This window comes from Anopheles maculipalpis, chromosome 2RL, assembly GCF_943734695.1.
Source record: "Anopheles maculipalpis chromosome 2RL, idAnoMacuDA_375_x, whole genome shotgun sequence".
NCBI lineage: Eukaryota > Metazoa > Arthropoda > Insecta > Diptera > Culicidae > Anopheles > Anopheles maculipalpis.
Window position 1 is genome coordinate 52,526,641 of NC_064871.1, and position 24,831 is coordinate 52,551,471.

At 44.2% G+C, this 24,831-nt stretch overlaps 4 protein-coding genes across 5 annotated transcripts in view; 1 reads left to right on the top strand and 3 right to left on the bottom strand.

Moving 5' to 3' along the window:
• The window catches only part of LOC126557136 (double-strand-break repair protein rad21 homolog), a 435,365-nt gene that overhangs the window by 364,868 nt on the left and 45,666 nt on the right, over positions 1-24,831 (bottom strand). The gene's annotated exons all lie outside the window — the stretch shown is intronic.
• Positions 1-24,831, bottom strand: part of LOC126557093 (protein Peter pan) — a 326,012-nt gene that overhangs the window by 240,369 nt on the left and 60,812 nt on the right. The window lies entirely within an intron of this gene.
• The window catches only part of LOC126556751 (uncharacterized), a 97,624-nt gene that overhangs the window by 70,770 nt on the left and 2,023 nt on the right, over positions 1-24,831 (top strand). The window lies entirely within an intron of this gene.
• LOC126559913 (transmembrane protease serine 9-like) lies at positions 1,284-24,567 on the bottom strand. Its single transcript, XM_050216080.1, is given in 18 exon segments — positions 1,284-1,672; positions 1,932-2,137; positions 2,244-2,406; positions 4,711-4,964; positions 8,106-8,317; positions 8,393-8,762; positions 8,915-9,077; positions 9,698-9,871; positions 14,564-14,932; positions 15,016-15,193; positions 15,252-15,436; positions 19,903-20,248; positions 20,322-20,700; positions 20,702-20,716; positions 20,824-21,089; positions 23,477-23,659; positions 23,731-24,287; positions 24,366-24,567. Coding segments are annotated over 18 exon segments (4,563 nt in total). The 5' UTR covers positions 24,520-24,567.

Here is a 24,831-nt window from a genome sequence, read left to right on the forward strand (position 1 = left end):
AGAATTTAAATGTATGGGTTTTGTTCCAAGTAGCTACATTTAATCAACCATGATTAACAGAGCACGGGTTGTATTTATCATCCGCCACACCACAACCACAAGCCAGCTCGTTTTATTAGACTAAGTTAAAATGTTTATTCCCTTCAAGTTGGTTTTAGTTTTCCAAACATCTTCCAGATATTTTCACCCGGATACCCCGGTCGATCGACTCGCTACTTTTCATAGGTTCTACATGGTTGTACAATACCTAGTATAATGCTCAATTATAATTATCTTAAGCCTATTAAAGTTAATACGATCTGTTGTGCCACCAATAACGTAGCGCCATCTTGTAATTAAAAACAGCTTTTCTCTGGTGTACAACTGTTGCTGCTCGAACCAAACCAAAACGTTAGGAAATTTGGTAGTGAATTAAAGCAATTTAGCTTGGTTGACAAGTCATACGAAACAAAAAGAAGCTGTAGAATTTAAACTTGATTTTTTCTAGCGTGTCACCACAAATTGTAACGCTACTAGTTGTCTCATATCGAACTTAATTTGTAACGCATTAACGCATCTAGTGACAACCGTAAAGCTCATTGAAGGAGAATAAAAATTGTCACCCAGCTTCAAACGATCCACGAATGGTGGGGAAATGAGCTTCCGCCTGAACTTTCCTGCAAGAATACTCAGCAGCCAAAAAATGCGTTCCCGATGGCTTCTGGTACGTGCGAAAGCACAAGCTAAAAGGAGAAAACGTACGCATTGTGTGAACGGGTTGGCTGTTTTTGTAACGTTTTCGAGTCATCTTTTTTTTGCCGCTTATCTTCACTTTGTTTATTAATGTCTACCGTTTTAAAATTCCGGACACGGTCAGTTTAACGGTATCGAGCAGTGACGCTTGCTGGTGGAGAAACTAAATCGGCCATCGGTAGTGGAAGCGATGGAGTTACGTTACAGTTTTCTCTGAATGTTCGGTCTGGACATTCTACCTAGTGTCAAGCGTGTAGGTGTCGTTGCTACGACATAGAAGAGCGAAACAGATAGAGAGAGAGAGAGAGGGAACGAGAGAAGTAGAGATACACTGTTTGAATGGTCGATTGCAGGGTGCATTGTTCAGCGCAGAGTTGTGGTTCGGTTGCGGTGTCCTACATGCTAGATACGGTTAATTATCGCGTTACATTTCCTAAGGGTTAGTGATCTTATTTGCTACCAACCGTTCGCACACCAACGCGATTTCATCATCACATAACACGAACCGACTCGTCTGGTCTACCTTCCTGATCTCTCTGGTCTGGTTCACCTCATTCACTGCAGAAGCATCCGTCCTTGGAGTTCTCGCGAATCCAGTCGAGGTAGCGTGTCACGCGTGTGTACACACCGGGATAGTACGGGCGAGCGCAACCATTGCCCCAGGAAACGACTCCGATAAGCTCGTAACGTTTGTCCTCCCGTTCGGCGATCAGTGGACCACCGGAATCTCCCTGACAGGAGTCTTTCTCGCCTACTCCAAGATAGCCGGCGCACATCATGTTGTCCGTGATCATGGATGCTGTGTAGTTAGTTTGCGTACTGCAAACTTCGTTGGACAGGACCGGTACCTCAACCTCCTGCAAGATGCAGGAAGGTTTGCCGTCCTCCTTCAATGTGCCCCAACCTGTTGCTGTCCCGTTGGTGCCGACGTACGCGTTATCTGTTACCGAGAGATGGTAAATAGAGAAGGAACATGAGAAAGACTACGACACTGGCAGTTGGTAAGAAAACCGAAAAAAAAACGGGAAGGCCCAAAAGGAGGTCACATTTGGGGGCAGCCGGCTATTTGCGCTTCCCATTAGCCGGTTTGCCAATGTGGCCAATGTTTCAAGATCAGCCTTACAGTGCGCATATCATCGGTACGAATGAGGCAGTGTGCCACATTCGCTTGTGGTAAGCATGGGAAATGGCGAACTTACTCGGATCGGATGGCAGGCAGATCGGGCGAATGAAGTCCGTTATGGGTACGCGATCGTTCAACCGCAGCAGCGCGATGTCGTTGTCGAAGTTTAAGAAGCTAAACTTTTGCGCGATCGCTCGCAGTACGAAGCGTGATTCCGGCCGTACGGAGTCGTCGCACCGGTTATGCTCACCGAACGTCACCTTGATCATGAACCACATGAAGCTGGAAACACGGGGAAAGCAAACAAACAAACAAACAAACACCGTCACGTTCAACGTCTCCCCTCACCGAATCCTACCCACATGGGGACAGCATCCCTTCCCCTTACCCTTTAACGCAGTGCGCGGCCGTTAGAACGTATCGGTCGTTGATGAGCATGCCACCACAGTAGAATCGATTGAAGTAACTTAATCGCGCCATCCAGGGAAACTCGTTCACGCCCGTCGCCTGGCCGCCGACTATCCTTGAAGCATCGTTCCGTTCGCCACATCCTGTAGGCAAAAAAAAAACCATTGAAGAAGAACGCATATGAGTGCATCGGCCACACTGCTACACGCAAATGTCTGCTACAGTAATTGCATTCACTGGCGGCAGCGGCGTGCGTGTCACACGATCATTCACTATTGGCACGCCACCAGCAAGCAAGCAGCAGGCTAACAAGAACGCGTCCCGATCTTTCGCTCGCGATTTGGAACCGTTGGACGAAGAATTACCGTAACCGTTACCGTAAATGCAGAGAAGCCCGATTTAATCGACTAGCTCCACAACACTTGTCGATCGAGGCCGCGATAGGCGGCGGCGGCGACGGCGGCATCGGCAAAGCCGGTTTGATGCTGACAGTGGATGGCTCACTTGGATCCTCTCGACACAACCCACCGTCGTTATACATTTCGCTTACAGATTGTATCAAACGCTCATCTGGGCATCTGCGCGGGCCTGATGAGAGTAAAAACTCTGCACAACAAAAACACAACCTTCAAACCCAGGTGAGCTGCTCGCAGGGTAGTCTGTTTGGTAGGTCATGAATTCGATTTTTTGTTTTTTGCGTCCGTCTATCTTGGACCTTTTCTTTCCGTTACACTTACGGCGCACGGGAAGATGTGGAATCGATCGATTGATCATCAAACAGCTTTCTATCGAATTTACGGATCGTGTGTAAGTGTAATAAGTGCAGCGTTGAGTTGTCGTACCATGGGTGGCCCAACCAAATACACGCCGAATTGGGCACACGCGTGCACGAGGCCATGATGAGAAGGTTTTTTTTCTAGCTTCCTTCCAGTAACCACTTACCACAACGTTCGGCTCGTCTGTAGGTTCGAGTTGGGTTCAAAGTAATCGTTTGCAGTCCGACGGAATGTTTCCCAGTTTAGACTAATGAAAGTTTTCATGTTAAAGTCGATTGTTAGAGGAACACTTATATGAGATTGGTGGCTATTTGTTAAATTCTTAATCTCCTCCTGCTACGCGTTTTATTGAAAATGAGGTAGAATCTACCGAGGATTTTATGGTCACGACGAGGCTTCAATCCTGCCGTTCGAAACGTCAAAGATTTGAGATGTTTCAGTCTAAAAATTCAATTTTCTTTTTGAAAAGAGTGTAGGGTGTGCAACAAATTCTTGTTCTACCAAACAATATTCTATTTAATCCTGAACAAAATCCAACAACAAGTTGTTCCCCATTCACATTTAAACAGTAATTCATCGCAATTGGTGTAAACAAAAATCAGCAATTACTCACATAATTAGCAAGCCAATCCAATTCCAATTTTCAACAAGGCGTTAATCTGTTTAATAAAATTCATTTTAATTCCATACACAAACAATTTGCATTTTAAAAACCAGTCAAGCACACCTAACAGCAAAGAAGTCTTCTCTCCGATGGCGTTCGGATCCAATCGTAAACATTCCAAACGTTCATCGAACTCAAGGTGCCACCATTCACGGACCAATTCGGTCGTAAAACTAATCTTTATCGGATCACCACCATACAGCTGCGCAGGACGCTTCGTTCCTCTGAAAAAAGAAGGCGCCAGGGTGATTCCGGAGAAACACTTTCACCTTCACACCCTCACTATTTCCTGTTCCCAAGCACCGGAAATCTTTGAATCTCTCACTCCGTGTGTGTAGGATTAATGCTTCTTTATTATTATTTTTTTTTCGGAACGGATTTTAAGCTTTGAGTGTCTTTCATCGACAATCTTCGAGTGGTTCCACAGCTGAAAAAAGCTGAATATAAATGCAAATATCAATGGTCACAGTTGTATTTTTGCACTGTTTTTTTTTTTTTTGTTTTCGTCGGTGTACCGAAATGAGTGTGAGTGAATACGTTCCATTGCCAACTCTGTTCTCCTGCCGTCCAGCGGTCCTGCGGTTGATGAATCGGAAATGTATTGAGATCATCGCAAAGAAAAGGGGAAACTTCATCATCGAATAAGTTTATGCAGTCGGGGTGGTACAAGTCCACCTCCAGACAGTGTGTGCACATTTCATTAGCGAGCTCGAAATGCAAAATTGCTGCTGTGAATGTCAAAGCAACGATCGTGTGCCCTTTCAGGATGAAATATATGTATTCATATTTGGACGTTTCTTTTGGAGAAAAGATAATGAGGTGCCTTTTTGTTCGAATACGCTTGCTAACGACAATCCAGTAAAGGAGTTTTAAAAAATACGATCATTTTGTGAACGTACGATTTTGTCTTCGATCTCTGCAAGAAAATTGCTCCATTTTGTTGTGTTTGGATGCAGCATTTTGGTCAATTACAGTTCGGAATTAAATTTTGTAAATAAGCTACTTACGACAGCTACAAGCACTGGAAGGTGTGTCATGAGCAGGGGCCCGATTACTGCCCCCTCCAAACAACATCTTCATGTTGTCAACTATGCTCCGCTCGTCCGTGTTCTTGTTCGATGTCGCTAGCATTTCATATTTGCCTTGAGCCAGCAACTTTCCGGAGGCTTCCTGCACCACCGTTAGCCCCACCAACATCACCATCAGCATCGCGTTGATGCGCAAATTGATTAGCTTCCGTGCTAAATTGCTTACTTCCATGCTGTAGAAGGTAGTTAACTTTATCGGCAACTCACTACACCCAATTCGTTCTAATTTTAGAGAATTCTTTTACACGTTTGTTCTCACGTCAATTCTTCACACTCCCGTCTCGAGATTCACTTAAATATTTGGGGGGGTATTGCCTTCTTTTGTTACGGCTTCCTCTATAGTGCTTTGCCAACACCTTCAACAACACAGTACGCAGATTAGATCTGCAAACGAACCGAATTTACCACCGATACGCTAAAGTTGCACATTTTGAGCCCCACCACACACTAATGCATTCCCCTCACTAGGCTTTGGCCCGTTAATTGTTTTCGGGCGAGTATTGTTACAACCGATGTGCGCACACTGTGTACGGTAGAGATGGTGTTGAGGCAGCAGCCTTTGGCTTCAATTTTGGCCCAAATGTACGCTGCCTGTTGCAATTATTCAAGCGCCAGCTTCGTTTCGGTTGCCTCTACCGAGAATATTCACTGACGTGTGACGATCACTTATGGAAACAGTTTTGCCCAAAGTGGCCCAAAAGGGGAAGTCACCTCGGCACGCACATCAAGAACGGACGGTGCAGCTCGGAAGATGCGTTGCGTTCGCCGAAGACACGTCCGCTTCGCTCACGGTCACTGACTGAAATGATAGGTGTTCGGGTTGTGCTTTCGGGTTCCACGCATGGCGTCGGCTTTCTCTGGGCACTTGCTTCGCTTCTTTTTCACCACAGCCTTCCGTCAGCCTACCGTCGTTGAAAGTGGGCGGAAATCGCGAAAGGTGGCGCGGTAATAGCGGTGGTTCGGGATGATCCTCCATCCATTCGTCTTTGCGACGGTTGGTCGGTCGATGGTTGAACGATGCATGAAGCGACCATCACCTTACGAAGCGTGGAAAGACACAGGCAACCTGATCGTTGCTTTGGTACTGTGTTCCACAACGATCCAGCAAAAAGGTAAACAAATGCGCTCAACACTTTCCTCCCGCTTCCTGTGGGCGTTCTTCTTCTTCAGAACGAACGTTACTTTGAGACCTTACGCAAAGGCGATTCGATCTTTGACCGGGCATCATCAGGTTGTTGGAGATGGTTATCCACTGTCGTGACAAACCTCGGCTTTAGATCGAGTGAAAGCTTAACGACTGTTTAGGGTTGTAAGCAGGGTAGGTTCTTAACCCTTGGAAGGAGTGATTCGATTTTATCTCGAGAGCTTTCAGGGGAAGACGATATTTTAAATACATTTTTTACTAAACCATATCGCTGCTTATAACAAGGAAAATATGTTAATCAAAGTAAAAAATATAAAATTAAATACAAATATAGATAATATAGCAGACTAACCAGTATGAGATGTGAAACATCATTTATGGATGTTCTAAATATGTTAGTATACTAAATTTTAACAACATGTTCCACATAAACTGTCAATAGAATTGTGGTGCCTGTTGCTAAATCATTAAACTTGATTATAATAGTACCTATATTCTTAAAATTGCTCCAAATACTTCTGAAGTAGTAGGAACTGACTATTCTACTACGTGATATCAGGAAGTCTAAAAGCCATTTCGATGGCCGGCATGACCTTAGAGGTCGTTAAGCCAAGAAGAACACACCTGAAGTACTACAAGAAACTAATCTTTGGGAAGTAAAGCTTTCATTGCATAAATTTTCTTTTATTCTTGATTTTATGAAAAAAAAATTTTTCATAAAATAATGTTTGACACAGGATTTCATTTTCTATTTTTGAAAATGGTTTCCTATTTTATTTTCAACTTCATTTATCTCAGCTATAATTCATTTGTAAGATGAGTTTTTATTGCAGCAAAAAACCCGTTGTTTAAATAAAACCAATTATAAATAAAATAAAATTTACTTCGTCCGCGTTTGTTCATGTATAGTGCTCCTTTCTTTTGTTACGTCCCGCTGCAAGGGGGCCGGTGATTTTTTTTTAAATCATAGAACATTTAAATTGATAAGTAATCAATTTTACATCCCCAAAAAATACGCTTTTCAATAGTTACAACAATATGCTTTTCACTCTTCAATAGTTTATTTTCTCACTAAATAATGATGTAAATGAAGCGCTACATTAAACTGGAATAATTGATCAGTTTGCTAAGCATTCTTAAGGCACACAAGTTCAATTAATAGCCGCCAAATCTTTCCATAACATGTAGGAACAAAAGGCATCCACAAACAGTCAATAACTAAAAAAGAGGGATTAATAATCGCTTAATGACAACAGAACCAAGTAGACATTGCTAAATTCGAAGCGCTTCTATGACGTTGCCGCAAACATAGCAATAATAAAATAACAAATTTTAAGTTTACAGATAAACGGCCTGACCATGGTTCAGTGCAAAGTTCTTAGTTTAAACATAACATTTTAAACCTTCTTCGAAACATAAGCCAGCTAATAAAATGTTCCTCCACATTCACAAGATATTATCACATAAATTCTTAAAAAAAGCTTTTATTCAACTTACGAAGAAAGCTGTCTCATATTTTCTGACGAAAGTTACAGTACTGAAATCGCTTTCATCCACACCATAGGATGATGATTCAATTATGATAGTTTATGCGCGATAATGAGCTTTTTTGCGATGGGTTCCGATTCCGCCCTCCATATTTGCTCCGGTATGTTGGTAAAGCATTCCGTGCATGCTTCTGCGTGCGATACGTGAGAAAATTTCTTTCCTTCCCTACCGACTGGCCGGGTGTCGTTCCCAGTTGGCCTGCACTATTTATGCTCCCATTTCTTTTAATCGTTGCTTTTGTTCTTCCGTTATCCAATATGCCGACATCAGTGTCATGTGCCTTTCCTTCTGTGTTTACTTTGCTTTGTTTTACACAAAATCTCAAACACATCGCGCAGCTAAAAGCAATGGAACCGTCATGCGCCATACGCCCCAATTAGTGTGCCCCAACATTCTGTGTCGCTTGGGTAAATCGATCAAATTAACACCCTCTCTGGATGCTGCATGGTAGGAGGTAAAATGGGACACAACTGAAACCATTCCGATTGCATCTTTCAACCGGGAGAAGGAACGACCCCAATTCCGTACACTTGAAAACAATGTTCAGCTATGCGGTGGTATTGTCAGTCGAGCAAGTAATATTCGCGCTTTATTTACAATATGTTACTTTCCCTTCTAATATCACTTCGAGCAGAGACAGGTGTCGTCGAGGTTAGCACGCAGCCAGGGAAGATAACGCGCTACTCGCGTATACACTCCGGGGTAGCCTGCTCGGCCGCATCCGACACCCCACGATACGATTCCAACAATTTCGTGCTTATCACCGTTTCGCACCAGTAGCGGACCTCCGGAATCACCCTGGCAAGAGTCCTGTTTGCCTTTACCGGCGCACAACTGTAAATAGAACCATAGCAAAAGAATGTTTAGCGAAGATGTTGATAAGATGTAATTGATTTTATAGCTAATTACCATATTTGAGGTTATGCGAGACGCACGATACTTCATGCTACGACACTGATCGAGTGTCAGGATCGGAACATCCACGTGCTGCACTAACGCTGGCAGTGTACCACCTTCCGAGGTCCTTCCCCAGCCGACGACCGTGCCCAGCTGACCGGCGGGTTCGCTGCGTTCCTTGGGCAAACAGACCGGCCGAATGGTTTTGGTAAAGTCAACGGGCTTGCGCAACTTCAGCAGAGCAATATCGTGGTTATAGGAGTTTTGATCGAAGCTTCGGTGACGTATGATCGCAGTGACCGCTCGCATGATCGCAGGCGTCTCAGATGCTACGAATTGATCGTAATCACCTAGGATTACACGTATCTTATTGCGTTTCAATCTGAAAAAGAAAGCAAAACAAAGGAATTAGAATTATTTTTATGGAAAAATGTCATGTGATTTTTAACTTACAGTCAAGATTTAAAATTACATTGTCTCAACAATATTGTAATAATAATATAGTAATAATATTGTAGGACAAAGTAAACCTACCTTCGAACACAATGTGCCGCTGTTAACACATAATCTCTCGTTAGAAGTGATGCTCCACAATGGAACTGACCGTCGTACACTAGCCGTGCCAGCCAAGGATATTGATTGACTCCTGTCGGACGTCCTCCAACTATTCGAATTTCCTGATTGGCTGCTCCACACTCTGGAAAATAAAAAAATAAAAAAACAAAAAATAGTGTCTATTTAGCAGGCGTAGAACTTTTAACGGTCGTCAAGTCGAAACATTTAGAAAACGCTACAGTTTCCGCCCGATAGGTATGCAATCCGCATAGCACAAGTGGAACGAACGCTTAGCGTAGATAGGGATCCGCCAATTTTGCATTCAAAATATATTGTTTATTTTGATAACAGAATTGTATATCATTTTGATTCATTTTATTTTTATGATTATTTAAACTTAACTTACATTGATCGTTGATCATTCTTGTACAAGTTTATTATTGAATGATGATTGAATGATGATCCAAAATGATCATTAACTTTGCTTTTAATTACTCGCAAATTAATCCAATGAATTCTAAACAGCGTTTCTTAATACACACATATTAAGTTTGTTTTTATTAATCAAATTCATCTAAACTAGATCAAGATTTTATTTTTTTATTTTATTTACTTACAATTGATTATTACGGTCCAGTGCCGTATAAGATTTTAATATTATTATATTATATTACATAGATATTTTATTATATTTTATTTTATTTTATTTTCTTAATTTTTCTGGTACTTTTCAAAACACTCACCAATCTTTGCAGTACTTACCACAGTCACAGCTTTTCACCTGATTGTTGGTCAGGTCGTCGTCATCATCAAGCGAAAAAGCTGCCGTGTTCAGCCCAAACAAAGTATCGAACAGAAACCGTCCATTTCGACTGATAAGTTCCGTATCATTCCAACGAGTGCCTCCCTCTACTTTGTGCACATTTCCTACAAATACTAGGGTAGCCAATATCGTGCCGACGATCAATCTACTCACCAAAGAAATATTCATTTCCGGACGTATTCTTGAATACATTAAGATATACTATGAATTCGGCGTTCCAGTACAATCTTCCTATGGACTCCTTCACCTTTTGCTCGTAGTTGAACGATGAACGTCAGTTTTCGGCTACACGTTTGTGCTTATATGTGAATTTTTATGGTCGAAGTTTTTGTTTCTGTGCCAACAACATCTGCGGTCAGTTCACTAGCCGTTAGTTGCGCCTTTTGCAAATGGTATTTTTCACTACGCTTTACTATTTTTTTTTTCAATCTTTCACTCAACGTTTCACTTACACGTTGTTGGCCCGGGGTTCGATGTTTACACGATTCATAATCTCATTTCACTTTCTTCTGCTCTCGGCAAGGCACGATGTCGGCACGGGTAACATTATTTAACATCAGTTTAGCCCGCATCCGCCTTCAACCACCACGCACTGCACACCACGCACCAGATGAACTTGGGTACGACACCGTCAGACTGGACGGTCCAGCGACACCAGCCAGTGCGAGCTCGCGCTGGTCCCTGCACTGCAGATGATGAACGGATAAATGCTTCGTTTCGTTTTCTTCTTTTTCACTTTCATTCGATCAGTTGGCTGTGTTTTGCTAGACCGCTGTCTTCTATGACCGTTTATCTTCACATTCGCACTTCTAACGCACGGACGCTTGTAGTAATGGTTTCTCCACAAAGGTACATAAATCAATTGGCGGTACAGTAGCAGTTTCTGTGGAAATTAAGAGTGCAAAGTGCTAACAACAAAAGCTAGTCACAAAGGGAAGGCTCATAGCTAATGCCCAATGATATGATATAATGAAAGGAATTTAGGGTGATGGCTGGCATTGCCATCCTCAGTCGGAAACATTTCGACTCTTCCCTCGTTTAAGCCCTGCAACACGTAGGAAACGCTACAGCTCACACCGGAACTACATTAGGCGACACAAATTTTTGAACCACGATGCTTCGTGACTTTTGTTTCGATAAACTTCATTAGATAAGTAGTGTCGATCGACACGTGATGCGTTCGACCACTGTGGTTGGGAGTAGAGGTGTCTACTGTAGGATCCAACGTTCACGATTATACGGCAAGAAGAGAGAAGACTGCGTAAATCCTCCAGACGGTAAGACATGCGTGGCCTTAGGCAACACGGCTGCATGAATGAGAGTCTTCTTCGGGCTAGTAAATGGTCACATCCGCTTGTAAAGTGCACTGCAGTGAAAGGCTTTCTCGCTTATCGGATGTTAGCCATCATTGTGTGCATGTGTGGTAAAGTTCATCGCTCTCATTAGGAGCATAACTGGTACAGGTTATTTAAATAGTTTAAGTGTAATTTTTTAAGCTTAAGAGAATGATTTTCTCTACCATAGCACACATGTCCTATGCCTGATAGGATTTTCCAGTGCACTCATATGTATGATTGGTGGATTAGATTCAAAAAAGCAATCTGATTCAAAAGATGGTTAATATATGACGGAATAGTCATCAGAAATTACTTCTAACAAGATCCAAGCTCGCCCTAAACTTGTAGACCTACATCAGCTTTCTATCGATGTAGCATTTAATTTAATAATTTACAACTGACACTTTGTGTTCAAAAATATATAAAAGTATGACCCTCACTACTACCGAAACGTTAAAAACACAAACGTCATCACAAACGCTTACTAATTCACACCATTTGCAAATTTAGATAATGTTTAAACGTGACACACTTTTGCACAGACATATGTTTCGAATTCGGACAGCAACAAAAGCCAACATTCACCACAACACCTTCTCTCGGTGGCCTCAAATCTCGTGCCACTTCACCCACATTATCGGCCAATGTTTATGAAAATTATAAAGAAAGTTTATGTGACCGCTTTCGGATCGGAGCACTCGGCAGTGGTCGAAAACCTGTCCGAATCGTTTGGTTTAACCAACTGGCCAATGGAGAACTATAACACTTAGTAACCGATTCCGAAACTTTACTCCACCAAACCGCTCGATTGTGGGTTTGGTGTATATATCTCGTACCGAACTATCACGCTCGATCACTTCCTACACTTTTACAGTTCTTTCAAAAACGACGACTGTAAAAGTTAGCACCAACTTCTGATGGAAATGCGCACTATCGAGTGGACGGTTGAAAGTGAAATGATTCGAACCCGGACACGCACGACTGTTGGGAAAACATCGTCCACGATGCGAACTTTCAGCCACCTATCCCCTTACTTCGTAGGAAGCTGTCGGATTGGTTCATGGAAATTGTTGCACCTCCAAGAACTGGTGATCGATTTAGTTACAATTCATCGTAAGCTCTCGCTGAGCACACGCCACGAGTGTGGTGGCTTAACGCAAGTGATCGATGAAATGAACATTTCGCAAAACGCTTGTCGGAGGTACGGTCCCAAACATTGCGGAACATGCAAAATTCGTCACCAATCCGTACACACTAGCCACCGAAAAAGGTTATGTAAAGTGTTTCCGCACTGCAAGCCGATTGGCTACGTTTGCGATTGTACACACAATTCACCACACTCACCGCATCGAGGTTTCACGGAACGTGACGAATGTTAAACTCCAGTTGCACACAGAGTCCTAGTCCAGGGAGCTGAGTATGGGTAGCACGGGTTCACTAAAGCAATGCAACTGCTGCTGCAACTGACTCACGGTTCGATCGATCGAATGCCATGCTGGGTGATCGATTTTCTATCGTTATTCAACGAGCGTGAACATTATCGTTTTAGCTTTCTTCACACCCATCCCACAACTGCTGCGCTGACTGTCACCGACCGAAATTGCACTCATTTTTAACTTACAAAGTGGCTTCGGAACTAGTGTAAATCAGGAGTTACTTAAGAGCTTGTACGAGTTGTTCTCTGCGACACGCCACGAATGGCCTTGACTGTATGACTTCCTGCGCTGCAATGGCGAAGGATCGTCGATCGAAGAAACTACTTTCATTTTTCACCATCATCAAGCGGACATCGCGAGAGGGCACCCTGTTGGAAGGTGTTTCGTGAGAGTAGAAAAGCATCGTGCAGGGGTCCTTAGTCTGTTCGGTGCACAACATCGACACAATATACAGAAGGATTGTCGCTTACACTGTGCCAGCTATTGTTTCTACGTTTGAGATTAAATTATGGGTTTGATGATGAATTTTTTTCTTATATGTAATCACAAAAAAATCTTATTTTACTTACAATTGATTATGACGGTCCAGTGCCGTATTGTCACAAAAAAATCTTATATTTTATTAAATAAATTAAATAACAATGTAAACGTATGCACTGGAATTCGATTTAGGTCTTCAGAGATAGGAAAAGGCATATGAAACACATTCACAGTCATGAAAATAACCATATCTATGTGGTTGATTGGTACAGACAACACAAAAAACAAAACCAACGGTTCCGTAGAACTCAGTAGAAACTCTACTTCAACAGAAAAGGAAAAGTGTCATAGTGTCTATCGTGCAGTAGTTGTCAGTTCAGTTTTCTAGTAAAGTGTAGTTGTTGCCAGTCTATTCTTCTAACATACACAACAAAGTTGAGGTTCAATCCTTTTTCCTATAACGTACCTCATACGGTTATATTTGGTTTGCTTTGAATTACTTTGAGTTGCAGTTTATGTACGAAAACTTTAGCATGCAAAACGTAACATTTCTATGGACTGCAAAATGCACGAACAAACCCTCCCGTTTTATTTATTTATTTAGTTTAAGAGTTACAGCTGGATGCCGTATTCGCAGCCCTTCTTGTGCTGAGTTTGTAGATATTTTTCAACGCATTTCCTCATTGTTTTTTTTATATATTATCACGGACACGCCCGCTTATAAATATAATAGTATGCCAGCGATGTTAGATCAAAATCCTGTTTTGTAAGAAAATAACAAGCTTTAAACGAAATATTCATCACTAAATCGAAGTACACCGGCCAACTAATTACCCAACCTGCTTACTACGTAGGCATATTAACGGCGCACATGGCGAACCCTGTAAACTAAACTATAGTGGAGAAGCAACTCAGTGAGAAGTGAAACAGCATATGTGCGTTGGCCAAAACATGACAGAACAAACAAGAAAGAGAGGGATGAGAAAGGCGCGATGCATCGTCGCTATCGAAGAGAACTGGTCCGGCAGAGGGCTCGGCGGTGGAGATTCACTTTCATTTTCTCTCCTAATCAATAGCATTTCGTCGCTTTTTCTGGGGGGATGTACGATCACAGACTGGCTTTCTACTTACGGTCCATCCATTTGACCACCATCCCTCGCAAATGGCGAATGATCGATGACTACCGTCTGTGCTACTGTCAATAACTCACTTCAGGCAGGAAGCAGTCAATTTTCTTGTCAATCATGGGCTGTTAAAATCAAAACTGTGGCGAATTGATTTTATTCACACACTTGTAAACACGATAAACTCATCTTGCTGTCAGCTTTGCTTCTGTAGTTAACTTTATTTTCTATACAATTTGACCGATCTTTCCATAACAGTAAACCCGCAATGTAATCTTATTTTATACACTAATAGTGACAGCCGTTGTTACAGCTCTTACATGCTATGGTTTCTTGTGACTAGAAAACGAATAAATTATCAACAGTAAACATCTGTCCCGTTGTGACCACCTAAATCCTTCGGGCAACATCTTTTGGTGGACAGATACATTCATTGGCAAGCTTCTCGTGAATCCATGGCAAGTAGTTAACGATGCGCGTATAAATTCCAGGCAGATTCGGGCGAGCACATCCGCGGCCCCACGACACCACGCCAATCACTTCCATGCTACCGAACAGGCCCATCTTGTGCATCGGACCACCGCTATCACCTTGGCAGGCATCCTTTTGGCCATCGTGGTAACCAGCACACATCATGTTTGCGGAGATTTTCTTACTTCCATAACCAGCGTCCAAACACTGTTCCTGCGACCAGATGGGCACCTCGACCGATCGTAGCGTTTTGGAGGGAGCACGCTTCTCTTCGATCCTACCCCAACCGGCGACCACACCGACGGTTCCGGTGAAATCCATTACACCTACAAGAAACCGACGGACAAAACATGGCAATCGTTATTGATCAATTACCCCACGTATTAACCGCATGAGTAACGATATTTACTTCCGTCCGGGAGGCAGGCTGGCTGAATGGTGGGCCCATAGCGTAGCGGTTTGTCCAGTTCGAGTAGCGCAATGTCGTTGTTGAACGTGAAGATATCAAAGTCCTCGTGGTCGATAATTCGCTTCACGCGACGAAGTTCGGTGTAATCCTTGGCGATGTTGTGCCCTCCGAGGTAGACCTGCGCGAAGAAATGGTAGGTGAAATATGCTTCCCGTGTTCCGCGATCTAACACTAACCCTTATCTCGCTTGGTTCGAACGAGTTCACACAGTGTGCTGCCGTGACTAGAAAGTTCCGGGAAACGACCGATGCTCCACAGTACAGCTTGCCCTGTCGGAAGAGACCGGCCAACCATGGAAACTGATGCGCAGTGGTTTCGGAACCACCGACGATTCGATTGGTGCGTCCTCCAACACCACACACTGTAAGAAATATTGAATTACGCTTTGGTTAGGAAAAGTTGTCCTTATCTTGATGAGATCTTAGCGGAAAACTTAGAAATTCTTTAGAACTTTGGATATCCGTTCAGCGATCACAACCACGCTTAAATATTTCGCACGGTTCGTACGAATTGCACACAAACACACACGCGAACTCCTTACACAAATGCATTCATTATGTATGTACGGTAAAGCCGATGGTCACTTATGTGTACGCTTAACCTAAATTCGCTAGCCTTATACGAATGTTCGTCTTTCACAGCTCACGTACACCGTGAACAGCAACACACTCTACCGGGGCCGGAAAAAATGCCACCGAATCACAGGCAATATTTTTCACACAACACATTCACCGACCATGTCAATGAAGTGAATCTCCCAAATCGAGTAGTAAGTAGAGAAACATCTTCCTTTTTTTTCTTACGCGATACGCGAAAGTGAAACCTGTGATCCGCTTTCTTTGGGACGCTGCCATTAATGTTTTTCTTGCGTGAGGGTCACCCATGCGCACTGTCTCACTGCATTTTTCCATTGCAAAAAAGTGCACACACCGCACAACGGTTACGCAACGCGTCTGAGGTGTACCAATGCATTTCTGCTCGGTGTCCTGTGATATGCACCGATGGCAGATGCGTTCCAGTCCCGGGTGTTGTTGTTTACAAATAATCGAGTTAACCTTTCACTTTTATCCTATAGCACTGTTGATTCCATTGTGGATCGTTTCATGCAGATTGACACTCCTTGATGCTCTCACGCTGCTCTTCCAACTCACCACAATCACAGGACTCGCTGGAGTTGTTAACAGGAGCGGCCAACAATGGGGCTGCCAACATCGTCAGCATCAGCACCCAAATAGCCATTAGGCGCACGGACGAGGATCGATTCATTATCATAGCAGGACAGCCACTCTACAACACTCTACAAACACACACCACAACAGCACGAATAGACTTGTACGGCCGATCAGGCGATGAAAGGATCTTGGCGCTGGTTGAAGCCTGCGTGTCCTGTGCCGCCGGAACTAATTCTATGACCGACAGGCTAACCCACTGATGAAGCTTCTTGTGCCTCTTTACGCAATGTTCTGTGACTGACAGCAGCAGTTAGCGTAGCTTTTATATGCCCAACTTTGCGAGATCGGATTCAGAAGGTTCACGAGACAATGACGGCGCGCGCGGGACGTCGTCGACTACCTTGGCGCGCTCTGGCTCAAGTGATCGAACTCGTGTCAATGTGATGTAGGCCCTCTTTGTTTTGCAATGCAGTGCGTTCCTGCACTTTGCTGTTCCCTTCCGTACGGTGGGTCTGATCTCGAGCCGTCGCTGTCGTCTTCTTCTGTAACGAGAGTAGTGTAGAGGCCGTGCGCGATAAGGGTGCGGATGCGCCTCTGCCGCGGCTACGGGTATGCCCGAGCTATGCTTTGTCGGCGTATGCATTGGGCCGCATGTATACGAACACATCTACAAGCACGGCCAATTTTCGCCCGTGTGCACCTGTCTCTGTGCTAGGGGGCGCTCGGCGACATAACCACCACATCTCTCCGAGACTGTCCCGGGATGATTACGGTGGACAATTACCTCATAGTGCGAACGGAAAGTGAGAGTGCGTGCCCTTGGCTCTACTAACACACATCGCATCGATGGCTTCCTCACTCGTGAAGGTAGTCGTGCTTGCATCGGCATCGCTTACATACCGCCGATAAGCGTCGACGCATCATGCGCCGCACTCAAACCCACGTGCGAGGGAGAAGGCCAGTGTCAGGTATCGATTGGAGGAGGAGGCTTACAGTGAGAGCGAGCAAGAGCTAGAGGAGTGAAAGAGAAAGGTAAAGAGTAGTCAAAGTAATGGCCATCTTTCGCGCCATTGTAGTAGTAGTAGCGACAATTGTTCGACAATTTGGTTGTAAATGCTCCATCGTCACCGTCATGATCATTGCGCATAGCGATCGTTGCTTCGTTTGTTTGTTTATTTTCCGTCATCTCTTCTTCCGCAGATCTCTCACTCCTTCCTTTTTTCTCTCTTTCTCTCTTTCTCTCTCTCTCTCTCTCTCTCTCATTCAAGGCATGACGAGATCGCGTACTATACCTTTGGCGGTTGTTGGCGTGGAGTAAAACAAAGTAAAGAAGCAATAACCCTTCGAGCATGCAAATCACGTTGCACTTGTGCATCGATGCATCATTATTCGGATTTGGAGGGCTCTTATAATTTTTCCTTTTTTCACTACTTGCAAGCTACCGTCATGATCAATAAGCCGACTTATCATATTTAGTAATCACCTTTCACCAAGGACGCTTATGATCCTTGGGAATAGACTTCAAGGAATGCGTTTTTACTAGCGACTTCAATATATCAAACTTATTCTCCATTATTATAACATTACATGGAACACCTGCATTACATTGACTTTTCAGTGCATTTTCCCACCTAAATATAGCTGGATTCACTCCAATGTAGTTTTGCTACCGCTTTTTAAGAATTTCGTAACGATCCTCTAGCCAACTAGCAGCAGATTGCACAATGCATCCCATGGTAAGAAACCTTGTCTACCAGCAACCCTGACCTATCTAGCCAGCAGATAGGTTTGTTATCCTAGGTCGACGACAACCACCAAGTCTAGGCCGGAAAACTTGACTTTGAACAAACTCGATCAATCACTCGCTTTAATAGCCGAAACTTCCATTCCATGGCCAACAGGAACGAAATGTACACAAGCATAATGGGCCAAGATCAAGTGCTCTTACATTACCCACGCTCTGGCGCAAGTATAGCGGGGAACGTTACACAATTGCTACGTAACTTCAAAATCGATGTCGCAATGCAGCCACAGAGTCGAGCGAGCATACAATAAGGTATTTCAATTCATTTGTGTTTTATTTATTAATTTTCTCATATCTTTCTTGTGTAATGATAGCATAATCATTTCGTTCATGAAAATAAATATCCATACCTCAAGATATCAATATTGCTAGCTTTACCAATTACACTATCAAGCAGTACCCTTGTACGATGACACCTATACACATGATCAACCCTCATGGTGCATTGTACAAACGTTACGCACCCGTGCCATACTACCTGCGTGACATCTTTTCGAGCTGAACTTGAACAGCGATCGTCAAGCGTTACTCACCTTTCCGGGGGATACGCGCATTTGGCGCATTAGGAAATGCAGATGATGCTGACATTCAACTGGTTTTTACGGGGGAGTTGCACCAAACCTTGAAATCGCTTCCATATCGCAAGCCTTCCACCACAAACCCTCCGACAGAGCGACGGAGAACAACGTTGTGGGTGGGATCGTACTCTTCGCCCGAAGTTCAAGGATGATAACCGAGGTACATCATTATTGTAGGTGAATGCTAATGGACGCACGAGAGCTGATTCATTCCTTCCGTCAATTGCACGAGAAGACAACGCGTAGCGATGCTGAGGGCGAATGGTCCTTGACAAAGCGCGGAAGAGTAACGCAAGAGCGGTGGCAGTGGGAAGGCGGGTTTCGGGTCGGGTCTCCCGAACGCTAATGATGCAGGTTACTTTTCAAAGATTCGTGGCCAATTGGTGCTACTCACGCGACATACCCATGCTTTGCTGGGCAGTAGGGTAATAGAACTAGATCAGTGGAGCAAGTCGATCTCAGTGAGTAATTAGCATGATTTTGTAAGCCTGAATAAAAAGAGCCCAAGAGCATGTAGAAGACCTTGTCACTAATGTATGTAAAAAAATCATTTTTTCGAACTCAATATCTAACAATTGGCTGTACATCACAAGTCAATTACTGTCCAAACATCAGCCAATGATCTTGGGCCAGTACCGGATGCAAGATAAATGACGCATAGTTATGGTACTACACAGAACCACAAGTTCAAGACCGTTTGATCGTTGAACTCGCATATCTCTTCTAAAGAAAACATTGTCAAACTGCAAACCACAGCCCTGTGGGAGCCTTTACCTTCACACCCTGACTCATTCGTGGGAACGTATTTCTTTCTCCGAAAAAACCCCAGCCGAAAGATAAACACTTCCCATTCGATCGTAACTCATTCCATCGCGTTCATCCGTATGCGGGTGCGCTGAACCTTGTTGAAATGACATTTTGCAAATACCTTGTGTAATGTTCAATGCTGCTGCCCTCTGCCTGGCAATGTACTACGACAGAATTCCGCGATGTGAAGGTGAGAAACAGTCCTCCGTTTAGAGCTTTCACCTTTCCAGCAGGATAAATCATCGTTGCGGACGCGATCAAGTGTAAGTAAAAGCTTTATTTATTTAAATCAATTCACACTCTGGAGCAATCCTCCTGGCGAGCGAACACAAGTCTCGAAGCAATTAGCAGCCATTTTTCCCTTTCTCAAACAATTTCTTTGCTCCTACTTGTTCTGTGCTTCCGTTTCAGGTACGTTGTTTGTGTTGGCAGCACCAAAACAATCCATCACCTCACTGGCACGTACACGCGTCCCGAGTATTGAAGTTGATCCACGAAATGAATCGGTTTACTCGTGCGTATATACCAGGAAAGCGAGGCTGTGCACATCCGAAACCCCACGAAACGACACCAGCAATCACGAATCGGTTTGCTTCAGCATCGAACACGTGCATCGGACCTCCACTATCGCCCTGACACGAGTCCTTGCCACCCTCGGGGATCCCAGCACACATCATGCGATCATTGATCTGGAACCGGAAGTATCGGGTCTGATTGTGACAGTCCTCGTTGGCCAGAATCGGGACGTGCACTTCCTGCAGCCGCATCGGGAACGTTCCATCGCCCAGCTTACCCCAGCCTGTTACGATACCCTGCAGGGCAAAGAAAAAAAGGATAACAGTATAAGAACTCAACCAACCTGGCAGAGAAAGTTGACGTACTGACCTCCTGCCCTGCGTACGTGTTGCCTTCCGGTGGTAGACACACCGGCACAATCGTGTCACCCAGCGGAACCGGTTCACTCAGCTTCAGCAGCGCAACGTCGTTGGTAATGAAGACTAGCACGTTCAAGAACCAGTTGGTCATTATGTAGGACACCTTACGCTCGAAGGAATCTTCCTTCGGTACGGTACGATCGTGCATCAACAACTTCACGAGAAATCGCGACCGATCGCTACCAAACACACAGTGAGCCGCTGTCAGGACATAGCGATCGTTTATCAGGGAACCACCGCAGATGAACCGGTTGTTGTAGTACAATGCGGCCATCCATGGATACCGCCCAATCTCGGCTTCATGACCTCCGACAATCTTGGAGTTGTTTGTGTTCGTACCACAAGCTAAGCAAGATGAAGGACGAACAAGGTAGTAAACACTTTTCTAGGTACTCTCACCTATGTACCACTACTCACAGCATGGTGGACAATTTCGGGGTGCGGCCCGATACGCAAAAACACTAAAGACCGGCATACCGAAGACGGTCGTGATCCATGTCCACACACCACCATTCAGCAACGGTGCCTTACCGATGAACCCGTTCGGATCTATCATTAAGCTATCGTTCCACGCAAACCTTCCCGGGGCGGTTAGATTTTCACTGGTAAAGTCCGCTACATGGATAGTGCTATTGTGCTCGCTGGCCATCACATCAGGAAGCGAACAATCCAACACCACACACAGTACGATCAGGAACAGCACCGAACGGAACGCCATCTGCGCGACGAATTTGAACTTGAACTAAAAGTCCTCACGCTTTCATGCAGGCACCGATGCCTGCAAGTACCGTTGGTCAGAGACCAGGTCTCGTCTTCAGCACTTTCTCTCACCATTTTTCACTGTCGCGTGCCTTGTCGCTCCAGTGTCGTAGCTTTCTTCTGCTGACGTATAACGTGACTGCGCTGTGTACTGTTTACTAAGCGGTGGTGCATTTTAACGTCTCTAATCTAATACAAACACTACAAAATCTCATCGAATGTATATTCCCAGTCTCGAATTGGGATAGTATTTCAATCGTTCCTAGGCTTTTCTACCATGATCAAGCGTCCAAATTATCCTTTACATATTCTTTAATTGAAATGAAATGCAAATGTAAACACATCGTTAATCTGCTAGTGACAGCCGGCCGGCCACTTATCATGACATGAAATATATGCAAAAGTATAAACATGCTACATCAGAAAGCCAAAAAGAAGCACTCAGATGTGTGGTTTTCACTTTCACAAGAAAACACTGCAGAAAGTAAGAATCCGCTAGAGTGAAAGTTCCATTCCATACACGCGCTTTGTGATTTGCCACTGATTAAAATAATTATTGGGATACATTTATTCGCTTTTGGAAGTCCTGTACTACTGTTAAAGTAATATAAAGTAGTTAAAGCAGATTATATGTATTTTTTTTTATTTCGTAATGACGGCCAGGCTTAAATCTAGCTAAGCAATTCATCAAACTTATATCCTATTTGGAGGGTAAACATTTCCTTCTCCCTCAATTCAAGTGCACTCGGTTGTGGATGTTGTTACTGCCAGGAATGGTTCAGATGTTGTCCTCGCTGTTTCCGATAGCGCCTATTTGGAGCATCGTGCCGTGGAGACTACTGGCTCCCAAGAAAACCCCTTTTCTTGTGGATAATCCTCAATTGGTTCAGTGATCTAATCTGATGCCCGAACGGCTGCTAAGAGTCCGGGTCTAGCCGCATCGAACTCCACACATGCACAGAGGATGTGATCAATGGCGTGGTATCCGTTGCTACAGCTACAAACCTTGGAGTCGGCACTACCGATACGTAGAAGATGTGAATTCATCGCATAATGGTTCGACATAAGTCTAGACATCATGCGAATAAAGGCACGATCTACCGGGAGTCCGTGAAACCAGGAACGTAGAGAAACCTGTGGTGAGATGGAGTGCAGGAACCTCCCGAGTTCGTCCTCATCCCACATGCTCTGTGGAAAATCACAAACTCGTGAGAGGGGAATCGACCTCTCAAAAATGCTGCCATCGGAGGCACCTCGTTTGGCCAGGGAGTTTGCTTTTTCATTCCCGGGGATCCCTCGATAAACAGGCAGCCATATAAGCGATATTCCGAATGCTTTATTGAACAAAGAAATTAGAAGTATTTTTTGTATAAAGTAATCAGAGCTCTTTAATGCCTCGACGGATTTCAGTGCTTCGACAGTCTGTTAAATTTTAATACCTAGTTTGTATGACCGTTTCCTCCAATATTGCTAACCGCATTTGGAAATATTCTTCTTCTTCTTCTTTTTCTTCTTGGCTTAACGACCTTCTTGGTTCTTAACGACCGGGACATCCAATGGCTTAGTAGACTTGCCCGATACCACGGAGTTGGATAGTCAGTCCTCATTACGGAGAACTGACCCCCGTCCGAATAGGATTTGAACCCCGGTCCTGCCGTGTAAAGACCGGCGCCGCTGTCGCATATAACACCGAAACCCCCCCGCCCCCCCGCCCTTTTGGAAATATTATAAATATTTAATAAATGTTCATATTGACAATGACAGATATTCTGATAAAAGTGTATCCATTTGCTATTTACTGATGATCATTGTTTATTTTTACTATTGAGGCTTCTGATGTGTATCATAAAGTAATGTAAAGATCTACGATTTAAGGTTGGAATACTGTTTACTGAACTAACTTGCCGACAGAGAAATAGACTAAGAATATAAAAGTCAAACCTGATTCTAAACGTTCTGACGCTCAATGCACGTGAACATTGAGCAGCAACAGTATTTAATCGCAGTAATGTTAATGGAAATCTGCTGAAACCATTATTTAGCCGTTAAAGTGCACCTCATTTAGCATTTTCCATTTTGCATAGGTCCATTGTACTCCCTCATTTACTTTTTATTCTCTCTCATGCGCTTGGTATGATTTATTGAGTGTTCTAAAGCATGTACAGATACCTAATTTAAGTTCTTTTCAGACAACTGCATTTGCCCCATGTATCCCACCGTTTGTTCCCTTTACATCTAATCAACTCAAAACAACCACTGGACAATTTTACTGACTACAGCTTGTGCTGTGTTTAGCAAATTAGGTTCATGACAATGGTCTTCTAGCTTGACAGCAAGGTAGAATCATGCCGCAAAACGCTCACAACTGCACGCATCTCTAGTATTAGATCTAATCCAGCTCAGGTAACGCGTCACCCGTGTATAGACACCGGGATAGTTGGGACGGGCGCATCCCTCGCCCCACGACACTATGCCGACAAGCTGGCGGAAATCGCTATCCCCAACGTTTAGCGGTCCTCCGCTGTCACCCTGAAACGACAACAAATTACCGTCATTGTCCTGTTCGCAGTCGCTGTTCGCCAATATGTTAAATCTCACACCTGACATGCGTCCCGTCCTCCTTCAGTGTATCCTGCGCAGAGCATGTTGTCCGTAATGCGTGAAGCACGATAGCTGGACTTTCGACATTGCAGATTAGAAATGATCGGTACCACAGCTTTCTGCAAACCCTGCGAAAGACTGCCGTTACCAAGCTTTCCCCAACCGATCACCGTTCCGTTCTGTCCAGCGAAGCTTCTCCCATTGCTAGGAAGACAGATCGGAACGAAGCTCCCACCGGCATCAACCGGATGCTGCAATTTGACCAACGCAATGTCATTGTTAAACGTGTCCAGACTAAACCGTTCGTGACCGTACAGTTTCACGATGGTGCGTGTGACCATCTGCGCGTGCTCCACATCGTACAGCTTCGCCAACAGCTGCTGGGGCGTGAAGCTAAGCACACAGTGTGCCGCGGTCACGATGTAGCGATCGTTGATCAAGGATCCGCCACAGTAAAACGCACCCCGGTACAGCAGCATCACTATCCAGGGATATTCTTTCACGTCGGCCGCATCTCCACCCACGATTCTCGAACCCGTCTTGCCTCGGCCGCAAGCTATGATGCAGAGAAAGTTGTTTGGTGAGACGAGATAATCTCTTCTTCACAGGGTGTTTCAAAACATCGCATACGTACAACACTCCGAGCAGTCACGTGGTGGCGGCTTCGGTGTCGAACTGACCGGCGTTTCCACACCGAAGCTTGGTGGCCGGTAGTTAAGCACGGTTGATAGCCACGCCAGGAGTGGGTTTTTTGCACGAAACCGGTTATCACTGCCCGTGCTGATCATAATCGGCGTCACATAGATGTCATAATTGATCCGGTTGTGTTCCTCATCCTCTCGCTTGTGCCACATAATCGGAAGACATGAAACAAAAACAAAACAATAAACAATTTGCAGCAGCAATTCGCCAGAACATTAGGGTAACTAAGCAACTTACACCAAACACTAAGCACAGAACAACCAGTTCTATCCAGATCATAACCTGCAACACCTTCATATCTTCTGCTCGGGAGTAGCACCACCACCACAAAGCAATGACCAGATCACCGTAAAGCCGTAAGCTATCCCTCAAAACAAAATCGGTGATCGTCCAAAAAT